Below are 22,120 nucleotides of genomic sequence, written 5' to 3' on the forward strand. Positions count from 1 at the left end.
TTGAACTTTGCTGAAAAATGTATTTTGGAATACAGGGTAAAAAATGTAACAAGAAAGCTACAATTCAAGTCACTTTCATTTCCATGAACAATTTTGGCCATTCTGCTATATCCACACTGGAAGTTATTAAGAATGAATGCTTGCTACTGCATTGAATTACAGGAATCTATAAACTTACTGAATCATTCACTGTATGGTTACAAAAGTTCCTCTGCCCTCTACTCCTCACAGCAGTGCTGCAGAAGGCTGAGTAATATGTTTCAAGTCTCCTTTTTGTCTTGTTCAGTTTCATATGAGATCACCATATATATATTTATTTAGAAGAGCAGAACTTCATTAATTTGCTTTCTAGCTCCAGATCTCAGCAGATGCTTTGAAATATGACAGGGAATCACCACCCAAACTCCACTATCAAATGTGGATATTGCAAGCAACTTGGCACCTGTAGCCAAAGCTCTGCAGCTCAAGGGCTTTGCTGGAGCAGAAATTTCACTTCTCTTGTGGAACTGAGTTAGCTGAGTGAAAAGGAAACTGTGCCTAAGGCCAGTGCAGGAGGCCTCCTGCCCTGCTCCTGTTTTCCAGGAACTGGTAGAGTTGTGCTGGTAGAGACTGCTCTCCACTAGGGAGTGGTTTCTAACACTCTCTCCTCTGCTGACTGACACAAATACAGCCAAATACAAACTGGAATTGACCCAAACCCTCTTTGGTTTTCCTTATCTTTACATAAAGGGTGTTAGCCCCAATGGAGCCCAGAGATTAATCAAACACAAGCATTCTAACCACTGCTTACAGCTTTCACCTGACAGAGCTAATAGAAGATCCTAACAAAGTAATATGATAATTCCTAGGGTTTGTTTGGGGAATGCTTTAGAAGCAGTTAAAGACTTGTGAGGACAAGCAGCAACAAGGACAGTTAGTAGAAAAAAGTTTCTGACAGCTACAGTAAGAATAATGGAAAACCTGTCTTACAATTCTCTTCATGGAAATAGAACCTTTATTCTTCCACTAAAATGAGACCATACAACTAATTCTAAGTACATGAAGACTGACATCTCTAGCAATGTTCCTCCCTAAATAGCCTAAATTCTCTGAAGTGCTTTGCTCACACGTTGAAAATATTTAAAGGGCTAATTACCATGACAACATATGCACAGTTATGTTTCATTTCCTCTTTAACACTTTGTTTGTCCTGGGTGATCAATATCCTAGAATTCAGTGGCCTGCTTAAATCAGAGGTGCAAACTACAAGGAGCAGAAAGCCTTTGTTCCACCCCAACACAATGTTTCTGCCTCTGCTCTTGGTGGAAGGCTCCCATGGATCATCACAGAATCACAGAAAGTGAGGGGCTGGAAGGGACCTCAAAAGATCCTGGAGTCCAACCCCCTGCCAGAGCAGGGTCACCTACAGGAGGTCACACAGAACATATCCAAGGGGGGTTTGAATGTCTCCAGGGAAGGAGACTCCACAACCTCCCTGGGCAGCCTGGGCCGGGGCTCCCTCACCCTCACAGTGAAAAAATTTCCCCTTGTGTTTATCTGGAACCTCCTATGCTCAAGCTTCTATCCCTTGCCTCTTCTCCTCTCTTTGGGCATAACTGAGAAGAATCTGGCACCATCCTCCTGGCTCTCTCCCTTTATGCATTTATAAACATGAGTGAGGTAACCCCTGAGTCTCCTCTTCTCCAACCTGCAGAGCCCCAGCTCCCTCAGCCTTTCCTCACCCAGAAGATGTTCCACTCCCTTCAGCATCCTGGAGCTCTGGACTCTCTCAAGCAGTTCTCTTTCCATCTGGAACTGAGGGGCCCAGAACTGAACACAATATTCCAGATGCAGCCTCACCAGGGCAGAGTAGAGGGGGAGGAGAACCTCTCCTGACCTACTGACCACCCCCTTCTGATGCCCCCCAGGTGCCATTGGCCTTCTTGGCCATCAGGACACATTGTTGGCTCATGCCCATCCTTTCATCCACCAGCACTTCCAGCTCCCTTTCCCCTTCACTGCTCTCCAGCAGCTCAGTCCCCAACTTGTACTGGTACCAGGGGTTGTTCCTACCCAGATGTAAGACCCTACACTTGCCCTTGTTGTAATTAATTAAATTTCTCCCTGCCCAACTCTCCAGCTTGTCCAGGTCCCTCTGAATGGCAGCACAGCCTCCTGGGGTGTCAGCCACTCCTCCCAGCTTTGTGTCATCAGCAAATGTGCTGAGCAGACACCCTGCCCCATCATCAAGGCCATTGATAAAGATGTTGAACAGGACTGTGTTGCAAGTAGCGAAAGTAAATAGAAATTACAAGTAGGAAAAAGAAAAAGAAATAGAGATTTCAAAGTAGTTAGGCTAAGATTTGAACTGGTCAGGCAGGCCGGAAAGTCAAACCCTGGGAACAAGTCTTGGGGGAACCGGCAAGGAATGTGCTAATTCCAGTGATTTATGATCAAAGGGGTCAGTAGGGCATGTGAAACGTGTGGAAAGAGTTAAACTGACACTTTGTACGAAAAGATAAGGGATGAGATATTGTACCCAGGAAGCGGGAGTACCTAAACGATAATTCCTAGTACAAGATTTACCATTTAGAGATGTTTGTCTATTGTTATCTACATGATTTATGTGGTTGTTTGTGACCTGAACATATGTAATTCTGCACGTAGCCTCACAATATAAAGAGTATAAAAGCTAAACCAAAAATGAGGGTCTTTGGAATCCTGACTTGGGACGCTAGTCCTCAGGTTTCCCGGGCCCTGAATAAAGCACCGCATAAACTGACTCTGTTGGTTTGTGTCTTGACTACGGGCAACAACTGGACCCAGTTCCTTGGGGAACACCACTGATCACAGGTCTCCAGACGGACCCTGCACCACTGATCGCCACTCTTTGGGCTCTGTTGTGTAGCCAGTTCTTAATTCAACCCACAAAATATATCTCACCAAAAATACACGTGGACACCAGAAATAATCATGAAGCCACCCAAAAACCACTGAGTCAGAGCAACTCCAAACAAGCTGGCCGGCTCAGTCTCTGCTGGCTCAGTCACAAACCAGGTCAGTTCTCCTCCTGCACAACTTCCTATTGGAGAATTTAAGTTTCAGCCTGCCAGTAAAGAGTTCCAGTTCACAGCTGTCATTTGGAAGTGTAAGGATGGAATTTAGCATGTTTGCAACAAAGCTTATGAACAAAATGTGCAGCATCTAAGTATCAGTAAAGTTGATTTTTATTAGCATCTTGACTCACCACATGATCTGAAGGAGAGCACCTACTGAAGAGAAGTTTGTTTTGTAGATAACCCAGGTAGCAGTTAAAGGATACATAATCCCAGATTGCTGAGGTACACTTATCTCAATACACATAACCAGTTTGTGATGGAGCATGATGGTAAAGTTTTAAAGACATGTCTGAGCAGTGCAGCACCTTGCAAGGGTGAAAATCTGTTGCCCTGGGCCTTGAACTGCGACTCTGGAAACAAACCACACGCCAGCTCAGATCTAAAAATGAAAAGCCAACAAGGCAAATCAGCTGCACTTCCTGGATGACTTAATGGTGTAATTGCACCTGTTTATTCCTCCGTGTCACTAACTGTAAAACACACCAGAAGGAACTCAGCACAAACACACGCCACACCAGCAGGAATGCAGATCAATACTCGCATGTGCGGGACCCCCGCACAGCTCCGCGGCACTGACAGCGGCCCGGTCACTGCCATTACATTGCCTAACGCGCTCGGCTGCCCGCACACGATGGTTTTTATCCCTCGGACCCACGCAGGCCCCGCCGCTACCGACCCACCGGGATTCCGCGGCGCCCCCGGGGCTTGGGGCGCTCCCGGCGACACGGACCCGGGTACCTCCGGCCCGGCCGGCCGGCAGACGCGTGCCTTGCCCGGGCCCAGCCCCGCAGCGGGCGGGCATGCCCGGGAGGCGGCCGGCAGGGCCGGGGCGGAGAGCTCAGGGGGCGGGCGGGGGCGGTCCCGGCGCTGGGCCCGGGCAGGCGGGGGGCGGCGGGCGCTGCGCAGAGCGCCGGTCCCCTCGGCGGCGGGCGGAAGGCCGCAGCGCCATGCCCGGCCCGGCTGTGCTGGGGGCGGCGGGGCCCGGTCCCGACCCGGAGGAGAGCTACGACTTCCTCTTCAAGCTGGTGCTCATCGGGGACGCCAGCGTGGGCAAGACCTGCCTGGTGCAGCGCTTCAAAACCGGGGCCTTCGCCGAGCGCCAGGGCAGCACCATCGGCGTGGACTTCACCATGAAGAGCCTGGAAATCCAGGGCAAGCGGGTGAAGGTGAGCGGCTCGGCGCCGAGGGGGCGGTCCGGACCCCCGCCGCTCCGGTTCCGGGGCCGGCGGAGCGGGCGAGGAGCTGTGGCTCAACCGCCCCCGGCCCGCCCCGGGATGCTGGCGGGGCGGCCTGGCCCGGCTGCCGGAGGAGGGGCCGGCGGTGCCGTGCGGAGTGCCCCTGCCCCCGGTGCCCCCGTGCGGGGCCGGGGTGCGGGGCGCCGCTGCCGCCTTCCCCAAGGGCTCCCGTACGGCGGTTCCGTTGCTTTGCTGCGGGGATGAGTCGTGAGCCGCAGCCGTGCTGGGTCCTCCTCGGCACGGCGGTGAAATCCCCGCCGCAAACCAGCGCTCCGGGGCAGGTTCCGCCGTGTGCTGCGGCTGCTGCATCCCCCTCCTCCCGGCCAGGCTTCTGGCCCTGGTGCGTTCACAAGGCAGGAGGAACCGCAGCTGGACTGTCCTGGTTCCAGGAAGGGATGTGCCCCTGGCAGGCTGAGCGAAGCCACGGCAGCGGCTGCTAACTTGGACATGTTTAAAAGTCATCTCACCGTGCTGTTTACAGGGTAGCTTAGAAAGTGCTGCTGTTGTAGTTCTGCTCAAACCACAGCAAATCAGCCCTGGGTTTGACTTCTGCCCTTTTTAGGCTGAAGATCAGCCCAGTAGGGTTAGAAGAGGACAGGACATTTACCAGGTGGCCTTACCCTCTGACTCTCAGGGGCACAGGTTCCCTACAACAGAGCAGGCCTGAGCACAGAAACATGGTCAGAAGGCAAGGAAAAGGCTGAAAGCACCTGCAGTTTGTAGGAGGCTGCTGGGATAAACCCTTTCAGCAACACCCCCCCCCAGAGTGGAATCATACAGCCAGCCTTGTCTGGGATCCCAGGGGGACCGAGAAGAACTTAATGTAGTCACTGCCTGGGAAAAGTCATGAAACTGTGAAGCCTTTGGTGACTCAGAAATCCAGTAACTGCAGTTGGTCTGTGCTTGCCAAAGTAGGTGCCAAAATTCTCTGTTATCTTTTCCTTACGAATTAACTTGGGTGAGCAGAGTATTAAGCAGAGAAAGTTGCAGGAAATGGGAGAAATGGAGGCTCACGGTTCTCAGGAAAGGAAGGGGAGTGGACGCTCCACACCTCACAAAGATGTTTGTTTCCTTGGTAGTATGATACCTTTTCCTGTCACATACAGCTGGGGCTAGCAGTTGAAAAGGAAACTCAGGTTTTCTGTTTCTGTGCTGAGAGTATCTCTTTGGTGTTTTCTAGCAAAGGAGCTGTTAGAAGTGAGGTTTCTCCTTTCAGATTGAACCTGGCTCCATTTAAATGCCAGGCACATAGGAAGTGACAAATGTGTCTGTTCCTGGTGCCAGGGGTCTCAGCCAGGGACTTGAGGAGCAGGGGAGGACTAGCCCAGGGAATAACCCCAGCTTTCTAGGTGTGCAGTTTTGTATTGTCAGTACTTGAACCTGAAGGTTCCTTTATTAGTCAGTCAGCAATAAAACCTGTGGATTATTTCTAAGTATATATAAAAAAAAAGTAAGAAAAGTCAGGCTCTTCAGGCTTTTGCTTTGGATTGCTTTGTACTTCCACTTAGAGAACAATTAGGGATGCACACATTGAAGAAAAGCATTTTAAAGTGTAATTGCAGGCAGATTAATCCAACATTCTTGCTGATTTACTTTACAGACATTTTTGTTAGCTGCTGAGTCAGGGACCCAGCTAGAATATGAAAACACTTGCTTGGAGCTTCCTTTGTTTAGTCTGTTAAGGTGTGGGTTGGATGTGAAGTTTAAATTTCAGTCAGGCTTTTCCACTTGGATTGAGATTTCAGAGAAACCCATCTAATCTGCATGGGTTTGTTCAGCATGTTATAGGAAACAGAAAACAAGGAGGCATTTCCTTACACTTCTGTGAGCTCCCTGAGCAGGTAAAGAGATTCTTGCTATCAAGTGTGCATATCTTGCACACCACTTTAGAAATGTGGTTCTGGTGCAGGTGAGAGTGAGTCAAGGAGGAGCACTTGAGCCATTTGAACAGATGAGATCCCAACCTGTTAGCAAACAAGCACTGGGAGAGATGCCCTCTGTGTCTCACTGCTCCTGTCTCGGTCACCACATACTTGTTGGAATGGATTTCAGATCAATTCATTGATTGGGATGTTCAGGACATGTTTTAAATAAAGTATGTTTGACCTTACAAAAAGATGCTTACAAAACATGCCAGGTGATTCTCTGTGCTGCTCCAATGCTGTTGTGGGCTCATGCTGCACAAGACAGCATCCTCAGAAGGAACTTGAAGGCTTCTTTTCTTTTTAGCTAAGGGTGCAGGCATGAGAAAGTTCCTATTTTTATAACTTTCTCGTAAGTTCATCTTTAGAAGTTCCTTCAGAACAATAGAGTGTACAAAAGAAGTCTCAAGGAGCTTTTGAACACTGCTTGCTCCACATCCCCAGTGGCCTAAGCTTCATTTTCAGTTAGGCTAAAGACAGTTTAGAACACAACTGAGTGTGGAGCTTATTTTGAGATTGAAACAAACACTTTAAGATTGTCTCAGTGGCCCTTCCTGTTTAAAACTGCAAATGCTGCCATTACAGTTACATAATGTTTCTGAATCATTTGGAGCCCAAGGATTTAAAGTTTCAATTCCTTCTGATGGATTTTTGTTGGATAAGGGAAAAGCAGCATGTTAGGATACTAAAGGTTCTCCAAATGTTTTGGGTTTTGTTGTTTGGTTTGGGTTTTTTGACCCAAGGCCTTCCTGCATCTTAAAGCTGTATTCTTTCAAGTGTCTCAAGTAATATTTCATACACTACAGCTTCCTCAGCTAATGGAGCTGGTTAAACTTCATAGTTAGAGATGTTAGTGCTTGAGGAAGGAGCTATGGACAGTCCCCATAGCTAAAGTGTTCTCTCTAGAAATAAAACAGCAAAGTCCTGGTATTGTAAGTTTCCCCAATATATGCCAATTCTGATTTGCAGAGATTTTCCATTTCCAGAGAGGAGGGATATATAAGCTAGTCTGTGCCATCCAGTCTTTTGTTTCTCTTCTCATTCTTCCTTGCAGATCTCCCATTGCAACTGGAGGTATTGTCCAGTGGGATTATTCAAGCCAGTTGTCTCTGGGACAGGCTGTTGTGAGTCATGGGCTCTTGGAGGTCTTGGACCTAAGAGGCATGGCACCAGTGTAGCACACTGGTTCTAATGGAACTTCAAAGTCCAAGCTACCTGTGATGACCACTGTGATTTTTATTGCAAAGGCAAATTCTGACCAGCATCTATCCAGAACTTCCCACCCTCAGCTTTATGAAATGTCTGCAGCCTATCTTCATTTTACAAGAACACTCTAGGATGTGCTGTTTAAGAGGCTGGAATTGTGGCACAGTCTCTATAAAACACATCCTTCTTAGCTTGCTAAATCCTAGAGTACAGACTGTAGTTCCCCAAAGCTGTGGTTGTTGATTTAATGTAGAGTGATTAAAGTCCTATTGATAAAATAATTACTTGTTCTTTGAGTGATAAAAAGAATCTGGCAAGCAGAACAAAAATGTTTTGTAACTGTTATGTCACTGTAAGAAAACTAAGATTTTACATAATGATGGGCAAGGACATTCCTAACACCAAGTATCATGGTAAGTTGTAAGAAAACTCCATCTCTTGATGAATTTCCTCCTGTAAACTGGAAAATTAATTGGGTATTTTTAATGTCTACTTTGTGCAGTCATTTCATACTGTTTTATATATCCTGATTATTTTTTCCTTTACACCACAGTTTTTCTCTCTTACAGTACCTTTCAGAAAGCAGCAGGAGAGCAGAACATTTGAAAAGAAACACATTCCCTTTATAAAAAGTACTTCTTTATGTATCATTGCACTTTTTAATTCACAAGCTTTTGCTCCCATATGATATCAATATTCTTGGCTTTTATTCAGGCTTCATGGCTATAACTATTCTAACTTTTAGGAATGGCCTACAATGTAATGTGTCATTATCTGGACAAATTGCAAGTAACAGAAAATAATTGTTACCTGCCTTGTCTCCTGCCTGTTGTATTTAATAACCTTGCTAAACAAATACCAGGAAGCTATTGGTTATTACACAGCAGTAATAGTCTTTGATATCCAGAGGAAAGTGTAGTTCTCTGAGTTTATGAGTGTACTTTGACACTCATAAAGCTAGAGCAAACAGGAATGCTGCATCCCCAGAAAGCAGGGATTCCTCAATTTCTGAATAGTTAGTAGGGAAACAACTGAATGGAATGGTTTATCCTAATGTATGAGTATCACTTTAAATTGAAATACATTGCCAAACAGATCTTAGTTTTGTTGCTTTGGGCAAAAACTGCACAGATCTTCCAGTGTACAGAAATGTATATTACTGCTTGTCACTTGAGGTGACAGGATTTAGACACAGCTAGTTAAGACTCATTTAGTGTGGTCTTTGCATCCATCATTTCCTACTGGGAAATTTTCTGGAAGTTGCTATATTTTGAAGAATTCATAGCACAAAAGTGACATTTCTGTCTTTTTAAAGGAAGGTACCAGCTGTAAGATGTAGTAAGTATTATGCTTACCTCACAAGCAAAAGTAAACCTGAACTCCTGTGATACTTTAGAAGAATCAGGAAAGTACTTAATAAATGATTTAGGAAGTAAGGGAGCAAGAAATTATTTAACGTGTCTTGAGGCCATTTGTTAAGCATTAACCTTTGATAAACAATGTTAGTCAATTCAAGAAGAACCCATATCAAACCATTTGATAGTATTTGTTCACTATGTCCTTTGGTCAACCTGTCACCCTTCTCAACACTTCACCTGTTTCTGTAGTTGAAACTCCACTTCCTTTATTAAGCACACTCAGACATCTCAGAATGATCTGCCAGAGACACACCATAAATTTCACCACCTTGTTTTCCTCCTTGTTTCAAGCTGACAGTTTTTCTCTGGTGTCTCTCACCTTCCCATCATGTGCCCCTGTGAAGAGCCTGGCTCAGTCTCCCTGGTAACCTCCCCAAAGGTACTGGACAGCAGCTGATAGAGCACCTCAAATGCCTCTCTCAAGCCCCTTTCCAGCAAGCTCTGCTCCCAGTAATCTGGGGATTACCTGACCATCTTGATGGGGGCCCCAAAACTGGGCACTGTGTTTTAGCTGGAATCTACTAAGTGCTAAAAAAAGGTACTAATCACCTCCCTTGATCTAGAGGCTTCATTCCTGTCCATACAGCTCAGGATGCTGCCAGGACACGCTGCTGGCTCCTGCCCAGCTTGTCAGCCACAGAGACCCCCAGAGCCTTTTCAGCAGAGCTGCTTCCCAGCCAGGCAACCCCCAGCCTGCATCCCTGCAAGGCCTGAACCACAGATACCCCGTGTACTCCTTCCCAGAGGGAAAAGGAGAGAAAGCAAATGTGTTCAAGACTTGGAAGTATTTACAGAAAGCTCCAAATCTTAGAGTTAGTAGCTGGTCCAGCACCTTGCTATCCAGTAGCAGCCAAACCAAAGCTAAAAGCAGATCAGCATAACCAGCTTGTCTGAGTAAATGGGCATTCAGTGGTGAAACAATCAGCACAAGAAAGGGGGCTCCTACTTTGTGTTCACTTAGGTAATCTGTCATATTCCTTCTGTAAAATGGGTATTTCTGTTGTGTCCTGCCCTCATTTGTGACCAGAGAGGGTCACCCTGAATGCCTGCTGCCAATCTCTTCTGTTACAGGTGTTTTTTCTTAGTATCCTCAGATAAATTTAACAGTTCTCCAGCAATCCAAACTTCTCTCTTATACCAAAATTATTGCCAAAGTAATTACAAAATCAGGAACTGCTTAAAAAGGTTACTAATTTGCAAAGCTGAAGTACTTAAATTGAGGAAATAAATAATTAAGAACATAGTGTCACCTGCAATATACAGTACAACTACACATTACAGAATATATGATCTTTTTTTTGTAACCTGTGGCTAGTACAGTTCATTTGTTATTCTGAGTTTAACTTATATTTGAGGGGCTTATAAAGGAGTAATACTAAAACTGGAGGTTTTTTCCAGAAAGATTTGCAGACGTTACCTCATGTCAGGAGTTACATATTTGAAAATAAAGTATAACAGAGAAAGTATGTAATTTTTTTACTATAAAATGGTGGGTTTAAATAACAGTTGTGATTGGTACTTGTATATTATAGTCATGTTTCTTTTTCAACAGAATTGTCTGAAATGAATCTCTGTACCAGGGAAAACAGTGTTTACTTAGGATCAGAACTGGTATTTTTGTAATTACTTAATTTTTAAAAACACGTATCAGACTATTCAGAGTATACAGAAATATTAGAGTTTTCTAAAGATGTTGTCAAGCAAATTAGCTATTTTTTGCAGTTAGAAATACATCTTGCTTTAAATCTGGTTCATAATACTTTCATACTCTGTATCTGCAGTGTGTGTTCTTCATGATTTAAAATAAGATTGTTATTAAAACATGGAGCAGTTTGACAGGACAGCTTCCCAGACTTCCAGATTGTAGGGGCAAGTACTATCCCCCAAAAAAGTACCTTTGCACACCGAGCATGCTGCAGCCTGACTGTCACAAGCTGAAGCCACTGCCTCTGCACTGGTGTGCCAGAGGAGGCTGTACCAGGAATCTTCACCCTGCTTCAGGTGAGGTTACTGGAAGGGTTCACATCCACCTTCAGCAGCACAGAGGAGCACTCCCCTGGCTCTTTCTGGCAGCACTGATGGCAACACTGACAAACCACTGTGTCACCTGGTGTAGTGCTTTGGAAAGAAAGGATCTGCTTGTGGCTCTGACACATGCCACGGTCTCAGCAATAAAAGCAAAACCACAGGACAGTGAAGATGATGTACAAAGCCAAATGTCCTTACACGTAAGAGGAGTGACAAGTAGGGGAGCATGAAAATGTGTGAAGGAAGGAGCTTACCTGAGGCTGAGGGCTGGGAGGAAGACTGCTGGGGGAGCTCCTGAGAGGGTCCAACCCTTGGTCTCTGCTGTTGCCAGCAGGACACACAGGGCTTCAGCAGCTTTGTACCTTCAGTCCGGTGAACACACAGAAATTGGGTCAAAAATGTGTGGGGATGCTGTGGGAGCTTGCTGGTGACACTCTGAGGTTGCTCTATCACTACTGAAAGGCTGTGGAAATTGGGCAGAACCAGAGAAAAGGAAATAACTGTATTCAACAAAGGGAAATCAGTCCTAGAAGTTACAGGCTGGTCAGGTTCATTTTGGTCCCTGGAAAATTGATGGAACAATTCTTTCTGGAAAAACTGAGTTTTGACCCTAGTCAAAACTAGAGCAGGCAGTTGACTCTATCACCTCCCAAAATCTGTCCCAAACAAAATTATTCTGATTCTGTGGAATGTACTTAAACAGAAGCTTTCAAAATGCAGTATACAGCACAAGGCCCAACACTGGCTTGCTCAGTCACTTTACAAGTAAATAATTTTTACTTATATCATGTGAAAAGTGTAAGGTAAAACAATTTCCTTTTTTTATTTAAAAAGTAATTCCTCTGAATGCACAGAATCTCTCAGACCTGACCTAAGAGTTGGGTAATCATCATTAGGCTTATTTTGCACTTAACCTAATCAAGTACTGAGATTTAAAGCTATGTAATAGACACAAAGAGTCCAGTGGGGGACTTGAGGACAGAGAACATCATACATACACCTGCCATGAACTTTTGTCTCTAGTAATTGTTCTGTTGAGTGCTCAACGTCATTATCTGTTCCATTAATAATCATTGCTTTGTGGTTACTTTATAATCAGTGCCTCCCTCTTCTGAGAAAACTCTTTCTGAGGACTGAGAAGTGCTTTTTCATTGGATTGATTTCTTTTAAGCTGTACATATAACATTTGGGACCTAAATGCTTGGTTAGCACAGGAAAGTGATCTGATTAGTACAGCCTTTTCCAAAGTGGAAGCTACTGCTCAAACATGCAGCAGTCAGAAGGTACAAATAAAATCCTATTGTGCAAAAGAAATAAATCACTGGAACATTGTGTGAAATTGTTGTCAGTTCTTTAAAATAAAGAGGTCCAGAGAGGGGGGAAATAATAACTAACAGTCCACAACATGGAAAGATTAAAAAACCCAGAAAGATATTGTTTATGTCCTGGCACAGTTAAAAGGGGCTGGACAAAATAAGGAATGGCACAAAAAGACCAGTGGTTATCTCATTTATTGTTTGAGGTGAAAATAGGGAGGTGAAAATGCAACAGAAGGACAAAAAATAAAAGAATTATAAATGGAAATTCTTTGGTTTCATTGCTACTATATACTCAAGCCAAGAGCTTTTGAAGATTCAAAAAGGATTAGAGGTTTATATGGAGGATGAGAACATCCACAGTTACTTTAGATTAAAAGCTCCTGGAATATAAACTGTCATATTCCAGGACATCAGACAATCCATAAAGCAAGAGGATTTTAAAAGAGTTTTTCCTCATGGGCAAGATACTCTGTTTGTCCACTCTGAGTTACTTGGCTTCTTCCTCTGGAACATCTAGTACTGGGAACTCAAACCTTGATACTAAACTCATAGTTCTTACTGCTGGTTTTAGGCAGCTAAACACTTCCTCCTCCTGCCCAGCTGTCAGACATGTCTGTTTTGCCACTTAAAAAAGGACAGGTGACTTAGACTGACTAGATCTGTGACTGACATTACTGAGACCTAGAGTTGGTGGCTTTTCTTTTACACATTCTTTTGTGTGCTTTATGTATTCTAACTATATTCTTTTAACTGTATCATATTTCCTTTTAAAACAGCATCAGTGCTCTCAGCTGGTACTACCACATCCTGCTGCAGTTGTTACTGCCCCTGAAGCAGCTCACCACAGGCAGTGTGTTAGTGAACCCCCCCAGTGCCAGTGACACACCAGCTGATGAACTGCAGGGGCTTGGCTGTGGCTGAGCGTCTTTCTTTGCTAACTCTGCTGGAGAAAGTGAGAAGGGTAGGGTGGACATACAAGTGATAATTTCATAGCCTGCCACAGAAGGACTTACCAGACCCACTTGCAGGAGCACAGAGTGGCTGGATACAGATACACTTTGAGCAGCCAAGTGCAAAAATATTCTCCATTATCATCAGTAAATTGTGAACAAAGAACTAGAAAAACGTGATGCCAGAATGTTTTACATGTAAGGGAGATCTATGGCAAGGCTATAGAATCCTGTCATTCCATTCAGGGGGGCTGGCCAGCCAGTGTCTCACTTCTGCCCTGGTTTATTTAGCTGCAGATCTGGGACACAGCGGGGCAGGAGCGGTTCCGAACGATCACACAGAGTTACTACCGCAGCGCCAATGGAGCGGTCCTGGCCTATGACATCAGCAAGAGGGGCTCATTCCTGTCCATCCCTCACTGGATTGAGGATGTCAGGAAGTATGCTGGCTCCAACATAGTACAGTTACTGATTGGTGAGTGAAAAATACTAATGCTAACTGCTAGGGGTTACTGCACAATGTCATTAGTTGCAATACCTATTAAAGATGGCTAGAAGCTCTGTTTTTGGTTGAAGATGCATAAAGAGATCCAACTGGAAATTTTCCCTATTTTTTTCATTAGAAAGACCTAATTGATAAAACAGAAATGTTCTGCATTGATTAACTTCTGTTCCTAAGTAGCCAGTTTTGTACCAGAAGCCATTTGTGTCTCAGTAGAGAACTGGGTTCCCAAGATTTCCAGGTTCTGAGGCACAATGCTGTGAAGCTATTCTCATAAGCACCATAAGGTTTTCACAGCCCAGAGAAGCTCCACCATGTCAAGCTGACATGTTCTGGCCAACACCTCTGTACATCAGCAGATGAAGGATTCTGGAAGAAGGTCAGGGCAATCATGGTTTGTCAGTTCTCTGCTAGTTCTGCTTCCCAGCTCCAATGTTTCTGCCCCAGACACAGCTCTGGGGGCCTGCAGCCCTGCTGATACAATGGCAGGACTATTACAGATTTCCCTAGGAACCAGCAGGTTGCTGTTGTTCTCACAGGATGCTTTGAGCTTTCATTTCTAGCCCATTTTTCTTCTGTAAATGTCTACAACCCCCACTCTTCAATTACTGAGTCTTCCTGTTCTCTCTCTGAGTCACACAGAAGTGCAGATTGCAAGGGGCTTTGCAGAGTATCTTGTCCAACCTCCTGCTCCAGGTGCGGCTGGTGGCAGGTCTGTCACTGTCTTTTCAGTCCAATTTTGTTAATTTCCAAGAATGGAAGTTCTGCAGCTCCTCTGGGCAGCCTGAGAACCTCCTGCTAAATACTTAATCTGACATAAACAGTCGTTATAAATCACTATCTTGTTTCCTTTTCTTCCAGGAAACAAGTCTGACCTAAGTGACCTTCGAGAGGTTCAGCTGGAAGAAGCTCAGAGCCTGGCTGAACGTTATGATAATATCATCTGTGCCATCGAGACCTCTGCAAAAGACTCAAGCAATGTGGAGGAGGCTTTTGTGAAGATGGCCACAGAGCTGATGATGAGGCATGGAGGGCCCATGTTCAGTGAGAAGAATACTGACAGCATCAAGCTTGACAGCAAAGACGTTGTGGAGGGCTGGGGATGTGGCTGCTGATACAAGCTAGGTGATATCCCTAACTTTACTGGAATTTAGATGGTGCTTCACCCTAATGCTGAGTAGCATGGTAGCCATATTCTCCTCCTCCTGTGAAACCAGCAATTTTCTAGAAGTTAGACACAATCCTGTTTGTTTTGGTGTCTTATTTTTTAAAAAGGGACTCTTGAGAGATAGTCCTAAAAGTCTCTGAAAAACCCTCTCCTAAAAGCCCTCTGAAAAGCTTACTCAACATTTTTCCCCACCATTTTCATTTCTGTAACCTTCATAAAATTTACAATAGTGGAAGAAACGACTTTGCAATAGTGTTGAGGGGTGGGGAGACAGATGGATGGGGAAGAGACTGATGCATTTAGCATAGGACTGTTGGCAAAGGAGGTCACTTTTGGAACAGGTCATCTTGACAGTGTCTCTTTATATCCTCAGCACTCCACCAATGGCCAGAAAGTGACAGTGGCCTTCCTAAAGGTATTTCAAGATACAGAATATCCAACTTTTTGATTACAGGACCAAACAGCAGTCACCTGTCCTAAGGCATATGGGTTGCTAGTTAGTATTGCAGCAGGCACGGGGTGGGAAAGGTTTCTCTCAGGTTTTGCTATGTTTTTTAAGTTACAGTTTTAATGAAAACCAAACTCAGCCTGAGCAATATCTCCTGACTTGCTGGTAAAGCAGGGCTGGATCAGTGTGGTTATTTTAAATACAGCCTTGAGGAGAGGGTAGATGCAATTCACCTGTTATTGTATGCACAGTGCTAGCTCCCTTTTCCAAGTGGGTATCAATGAGTTTTTGCCCTCAGGTCTCTTAAATTCATTCTATGACTCAAGACCTGCATCATTGGAAACAGGAACTGGAGAAACCTTGAACTGACTGGTAGCCATCATCTCCTGCCATGTGCCTAATGGTCAGACACAGGGTTAATTCTGGTCATACATTGGACATTATGTTACCAGAGTGTTTATTGATTAAGTGGCATAAGTGGATTTGGTTGTTGGTTTGTTTTTTTAAAACCATGTCTTTAATTACAATCTGGGCATGAAATGGGAAAGCAGACCTCAGAGTAGCTGAAAACTGGAGGCTTTGCAACTTCCTGAGTGTAAGAAGCAGCACTCACTGGTTTGAGTGATTCCCTCCCAGTCGTATACTCAGCTGCTTCCCTCTCCCTGTTACAAGTTACCAATTGCTTTTCATTTCTTCAAAACTCTCAAGTAGCAAAAATGTTTCACTGTTGATCATAAGTCTACATTGTTCATTCAAACAGATTTCATAATTCAACTACTTTAGCTGTCTCTCAGCTTCAGCTCTGTACTGTATGGTGTAGTTGCAGTTTAAGTACTGATGGCAGCAGTCCTCTTGGGATTTATACTCTCAAGCACCTTATAAAGTGGATTTGCAAGGGGAACAGAAGCAGGATTAACTCTGCAGTTAAAGCAAAGATGTTCATAGGGGACAAGTGATTTTTGCAATCCTGATACTTTGAAGGAGCTCACTTTCAGAAAGCACTTTAAAGTCATTTGTTCCTCTTGAAAATCTTGATCGAAAAACCTGGGTTAGTTTGCAACTAGAACTGAATCATTTTTTAGCCATTCAACATATCCATTATCATGAAAATTGTGAAGATTTAAGAAAGGGCTAATGGATCCTAATTTCAATACTATTCATCTTCCTACACTTAATATTAAACCATTCTATGGTCTTTCTTTTTTTTTTAAACTAGAGGCAGGTAACTGAGGAGTTAGATACGCTTTGTAGCCTGTTTGCTTCTAATCTAAATTAGTTTTCAAGTTTTATACTTGTAAGAGTGAAAGGGCCTTAAATTTTTCAGTTAGTGTAGTTTTCACAATTCTAATGTTTTCTATATGGCAGAGTAGGTTGAGCAGAAGTACTCAGTAGTAGTTTTGGATATCTTTTCAGGACATTCCCAGTCTTCAAACATCTGAATATAACAGGCAAGAAGTGTTCAACAGTAGCTACAAACTGACAATGAGAATTATCCAAACTCTGGATTTGTAACTGATTAGCAAACCATGTATTCCACTCTCAGGAGAAACTATGAAGATAGTTCAAGCTAGAACTCAGTCCTGAGGACTTCTTTTCCTCCTGGTTGGATATTCTTTAATTAGCATTAGCTAAAAAAATTAGCATTTGGCTTTGTGTCATGACAAACTGTAGTTTACACCTGTAGGTTACAGTCCTGCATGTTTGAACACGGACCCTCAGATAAGCTCAGCCTCCCACTATTTGCAGGATTAGTGCCAAATGATTTAAGCCATGCTGGTAAAACTTCATACACATTGAAGAACAGTGTTGCTACTATTCAGACTGAAAATCAGTAGTTTACATAGTAACTCATCTTAAAACTGGAGCAAGGTGCAAAATGAACATAAATCCTGCTTCCAGTGGCTTTGCAATAGATGGAGAAATGAGGAGATACTGATCAATTTCCTTAACTTTGAGGTTTGTTTAGCAAACAAGTAGAATTAGGCCAAGCACTGTACTTCTTAGGATATGCCCCATAAATCTTCTCAGCTAGTCTGGGAAGTTAAGACTCTGCCTGTAGGTTAGTCTGTTTCACTCAGAAAACAGTAAGTAACAGTGTCAGTGATTTGTTCACTGTTTTGAAATGAAGGTACCAATTCTGATTAGTTTTAATTTTGCTGTAGAAAACTAAGACTTTGGCTTTAACTCAGCTTTCTCTTCTAACTCTTGGCACTTGTATGTTGTTATAAGTATAATACAAGTTTGCATGCCCTACCTAATGCAACAAAAGGGAACCAAAGAAATAGACTGAAAACCTGTTTTGTTTTGTTTTTCAAGTTATGAAGAGATCACCAATAGCAGTGCTTCGGCTGTCAGTAGAAAAGGCAATTTAAATTTCCAAACCCTTTCTTTGTCTAATACTAGTAGCACAATACTCACTTGACTGATAGCTTCTCAGTCAGAAATAAACTAAACAGTACACGTAATTAGAGCTTCTCACTCCCTTTCTGAAGACTTGTATTGAATCCATAATTCACTAACTTGCTCTGTAATTCAAGTATTAGGAAAACAGGCCTGCTGGTTTAATTCCATTAATCCTATTGAAACCAAAAGGGTACTCAAGTGAAGAGTGAGTAGCAATAAGCTTGAGATTTACAGGTAAAAAATTCAATTTCAAATTTTAGGTTACAGATGTGGACTGCTGAATATCAAGTGAATAATTCAGTAGTGCATGATCAGAGTCCACAGCATAAACATTTGCCAAGAAACCCATTTACTGGCAGTTGAACATTAACAAGACTATGGAGCAGTAATTGCTTTTAAGCAGAACTCCCTGGCTGATTATCTATTTGCATTACTATTTCTCATTTATTTTTGGCCATACCCAAAGGGGGAAAAATATTAAAATTTTACAAAAACACAGAAGGAGACATTGCTCCCTGCCTTGTAACACTTAGCAGTGGAATGCAGAGGCAAATACTGAAATGAAATCATCAGCAGAATGTGGTTCCCAGGAGCATGGGCATTGTTACCCTATTAATTTTGATTTAAGCTAATGAAAGAAACAACCCAGGTTACTAGCAGAGTGTGCAACCAGTAAACAGGAAAAATCCAAGGAAATTGAGGTAAATTCTCTTGTGAACAGATAATTCTCACGACTCCTTTTGCCCCAGTATCTGATAATGACCACGTAGCTTATATTCCCACCCTTGTGGCACAAATGGTGAAGCAACTAAAGAGCTACAGAGCCAAGGACACCTGTAGTTCTTGGATTAACTTCCTTCCAATTTCAACAAAGCGTTACACTCATCACCCTAACCATTTAATTACCCTTTCTCAAATGATACTAAGTTTTTTTCATCAACTAAAAGGCATTCCAAATTTACAAATTTGCCAATAAAATCTGCCAGACTGCTAACCCACATGCATTAATCCTATGTTTTATTAGTTGTATGAAATCTAGTAACTTCACAGTCACAGAGCAGAGCCCATTATAATTGAGCTGCTCTCAGATTGGACAATTCCTTTCAGTGCTGTAAGAAGAGATTAATAAATTCAGGAAATACTGTCTTAATTTTAATTCTGTAGTATCTTTTGGTGCTGATCATCTCACTGAAGTTTCAGTTAAAGACTTTTGGGTATCTTTTTACTAGCCAGGTACTGTTAGATTTCTTTTAACTCTACTAAATTGGGTAATAGAGCTACTTGAATCAGCAAGAAATCTGAGACAAAAGCATTTAACTGCAATCCCCACTGCATATTCTAGGGGGAAAAGAAAATTACCAAACTATTTCACAACTGGACATTCTGCTTTCTCACACAGGTTTAGCACTTTGCATCTTTTTTATCATTTCATTTTAGTTTACTTGGAAAAGACCAGAGTTACAAAACAAAATAAACAAACCCACCCAAATGTCTATTTGCTGTCCATGGAATTGCTGTGAGAGGTTAGCTCAAAATAGCCAGCATACCCTCCTATCCTTATCTAAACAGCATTTTTTTCATTAGGACTGAAAAAATGTTGAAATGCACTTTAAAAATAATTCCTCAAAGTACAAGAGAGTTATGATTACTTTTTTACTGTTTTTTTTTAAACAAGGATTTTTATTACTTGAAGACTGATGAAAGCAGTTACCTGTGTTACCTTTGTAACTTCAGGTGTCACTGAGGACAGACCATGTCAACTACTGTCTTGTTTTTCCATGAGTCAGCAGCCAGTGGAGAACAAGTGAACAGAAGAACTTCACAAGACTGAGAAAAGTGAAGCCTGACTACAAGTCAGAGAAGATTTTCTACTTAGTCTGACAAAATACAATAGGTTAATCAAATCTTACTTGGTTCAAAGAAAAGTTTTCTTCCCAAAGGTAAAATTCTACACAAACAGTTACAGGTTTTCCTGCCTGCTTTTTGTACAACAGAAATTTGCTGTCTGTACTGAACAAGAGTGGGCCACTGAACTATTCTGTGTACGTTAACAGAATGGTTTAACATTTGGAGAGCTGTTATATTTGCTTAAATCTGTATTTAGAACCTGTTCCTCCTGTTATGAGATAAAAGTAGCAAAAGTTTTGAAAACTTTCACAAGATTGAATACAATCCAGGATGATACATTGATAAAAAAATCGAGGCTTTCCTAAAAAAGCCACTTTCCATGTTTCTTCTGCAAGATATTTTTAGAATTCAGTTGAGGTATTTCCTATTTAATTATACAATTGAACCACTGACACAGATTTAAGAGAAAACTGAGGATTAATCTTATATGCCAGCAGACAGCCTATAACCAGGAGGTTTCTGCAGGTGTGTAGCTCCCAGTCTCCTGGGACAAGCTGTTAGTGTCTGTGATGTGCGTATACACTGCACTGCACTCTGCAATCAGCCAAGTCCAGCTGTGTGCTCTCATCCCAGCAGGCAGTGTCAGCCAGGGTACAGGATGAGGTAGGTAGAGAAGCTTCACAAAGATGCTTCTGTGTAAGCCACTCCTGTGCCCTACCATTCCAGATGTGCTACTGCAGGTAAATTGGTACAAGTGAACTCTTTTCATTTAGCCATAAACATACTATTTACAAAATCCTACATTTGTATCACTTAAAGCCTAGGCTAGGATACTAAGAACAGCAGTCATGTATTTTACACTTCCACAAGAACCTAAACTTTATCATTGACTAATAAGAGCTTAAACCTTAATTCCCCCATAAACTCATTCAGACATCTTAAAAGTATGTAATAGCTAGCTGAAAGGATCCAAGTGTCTGTAAATTTTAGCTTAAAGTATACTCTACATAAGTTAGAGCTTAAAGTACATACAGATCAAAACTGAGGCAAGCTAGCAATTATAATACTTAATCCTTCAGTTAAAAAAAAAATAAAACAAAACCAGAACCAACCCACAGATATAATCTTCAGATAAAAGCAGAGGAAAACACTAAATGGAAGACTGTATTTCCTTAGAAATTGTCTTTGTAAGGCACCTAACCAACACAATCTGTACACTTCCCAAACCAGTTGCTTTTCAGTAACTGCTAAGCAGCAGCCCCTTACACTGCACTGTAGAACATGCAGTGATCAACACCCTTTTTTTTTCTGCAGTAAATTCTATGAGTGATACAGACTCATAGGAAGATGGGAGTTTAAAACAAGGGGATGAAAGACTGTCCTTTGAACACAGCATGCAAACTTGTCTTGACAATTTGAAGGTACTTTTTAAAAGCAAGGTAAGAGCTGGATTTTCAGACATTAAAGCTGCCTAGAGATGCTTTTGAAGACACTCATAGGCATCTTGTTACCATTGCAAAAAAAAAATGCACATCACTTGTACAGAACTGGTTTTACACTTAAGGGAAATAGTTATCAGGAAAAAAAATACAGTAATGTGAAAGGCAGAGCATCCTGATTGTTCCGTATTTTTTATGTTCATTCCCTACTTCAATGCTGTGCGTATGGATTTTTCCCCTTTATAAATGGTATTGAAATAGATTATTCTTAGTGTGAGTAGTTTGATACTTGACAAAATAAAATGCTATATACATTTTCTTAAGAGAGTGGTAATACAGATGAGTGATAACTTTGCTACTACAGTTTGGTGTTGTGAAACAAACCAAGTTAAGCACTGGAATGGTACACACACCATTTCAAATCTAGGGCAAGCCAATGGATTAAATCAGACATGAAGTAGATATAAACATGTACTAAGCAGAAAGTTAATTTATTTATAATGGGGTTTTAATATTTCTATTTTATAAGTCTGTAAGGAAAAATGCTAAGATTTTTGACAGTCAGATGTGCTCAGTGCTGTCAATCAGTTTTTCCCTCTTTTGTGCCTCACTCACTGATACCTGACAGATATTAAACCCACAACTCCAGAGACTAGATAGCATTCAAGTGAGTCTGGCTCACTCACCTCTTGGGGAAAAAATAAAAATCTCTAATTCATATTGAATTCATTCACTGCATTCCAAAATTATAAGAAGAGTTTGGATGATAACAGTGTTAAAATTATTCTGCATTTTCTAGGACAAATCTGTTGTTGTTTCTCAAGGTTTCTTCAGGAGATGCAGGCTGTACATTTCTGATCATCAGTAACTACTTTGCTTTTAAACTTTCTTAGCACAATACTGACTAGATAATTTGGAATATGAGGAGACAAGGGAGCAAGCTTGCATACTTCAGTAATTTTTTTATACTTTACCTTCATCTATTTATGAATTTATTATGAAAAATATTTTTAAACATACAAAACCTGCTTTTGTTGTGAATTTTAGCAAAGTAGTGGATACATGGTATTGTATATCATTAAAAAGGTTTAATTAAACATTTGGCAATTAATATATTTTGTTGTTATTTTATGCAT

General features: G+C 42.3%; 1 protein-coding gene and 1 long non-coding RNA gene across 3 annotated transcripts in view; one reads left to right on the forward strand and one right to left on the reverse strand.

The window, feature by feature from the left end:
* LOC115598989 overlaps positions 1-11,202 on the reverse strand; it is a 39,891-nt gene extending 28,689 nt beyond the window's left edge. Inside the window, exon 1 of the long non-coding RNA XR_003988059.1 lies at positions 11,162-11,202. This is a non-coding gene — a long non-coding RNA (uncharacterized LOC115598989). The remainder of the gene's footprint in view (positions 1-11,161) is intronic.
* On the forward strand, positions 3,988-22,095 carry LOC103525254 (ras-related protein Rab-43). 2 transcript variants are annotated; one of them, XM_030458277.1, is made up of 3 exons: positions 3,988-4,264; positions 13,468-13,651; positions 14,540-22,095. In XM_030458277.1, exons 1-3 carry the CDS (start codon positions 4,046-4,048, stop codon positions 14,791-14,793), a joined length of 657 nt encoding a protein of 218 aa, XP_030314137.1. In that variant the 5' UTR covers positions 3,988-4,045; the 3' UTR covers positions 14,794-22,095. The 2 variants fall into 2 exon arrangements, with proteins under 2 accessions (XP_030314137.1, XP_030314138.1); XM_030458278.1 differs by having other exon boundaries at positions 4,041-4,264; positions 13,474-13,651.
* The last annotated feature ends 25 nt before the right edge of the window (positions 22,096-22,120 follow it).

This window comes from Calypte anna, chromosome 12 (genome assembly GCF_003957555.1).
Source record: "Calypte anna isolate BGI_N300 chromosome 12, bCalAnn1_v1.p, whole genome shotgun sequence".
Taxonomy (NCBI): domain Eukaryota; kingdom Metazoa; phylum Chordata; class Aves; order Apodiformes; family Trochilidae; genus Calypte; species Calypte anna.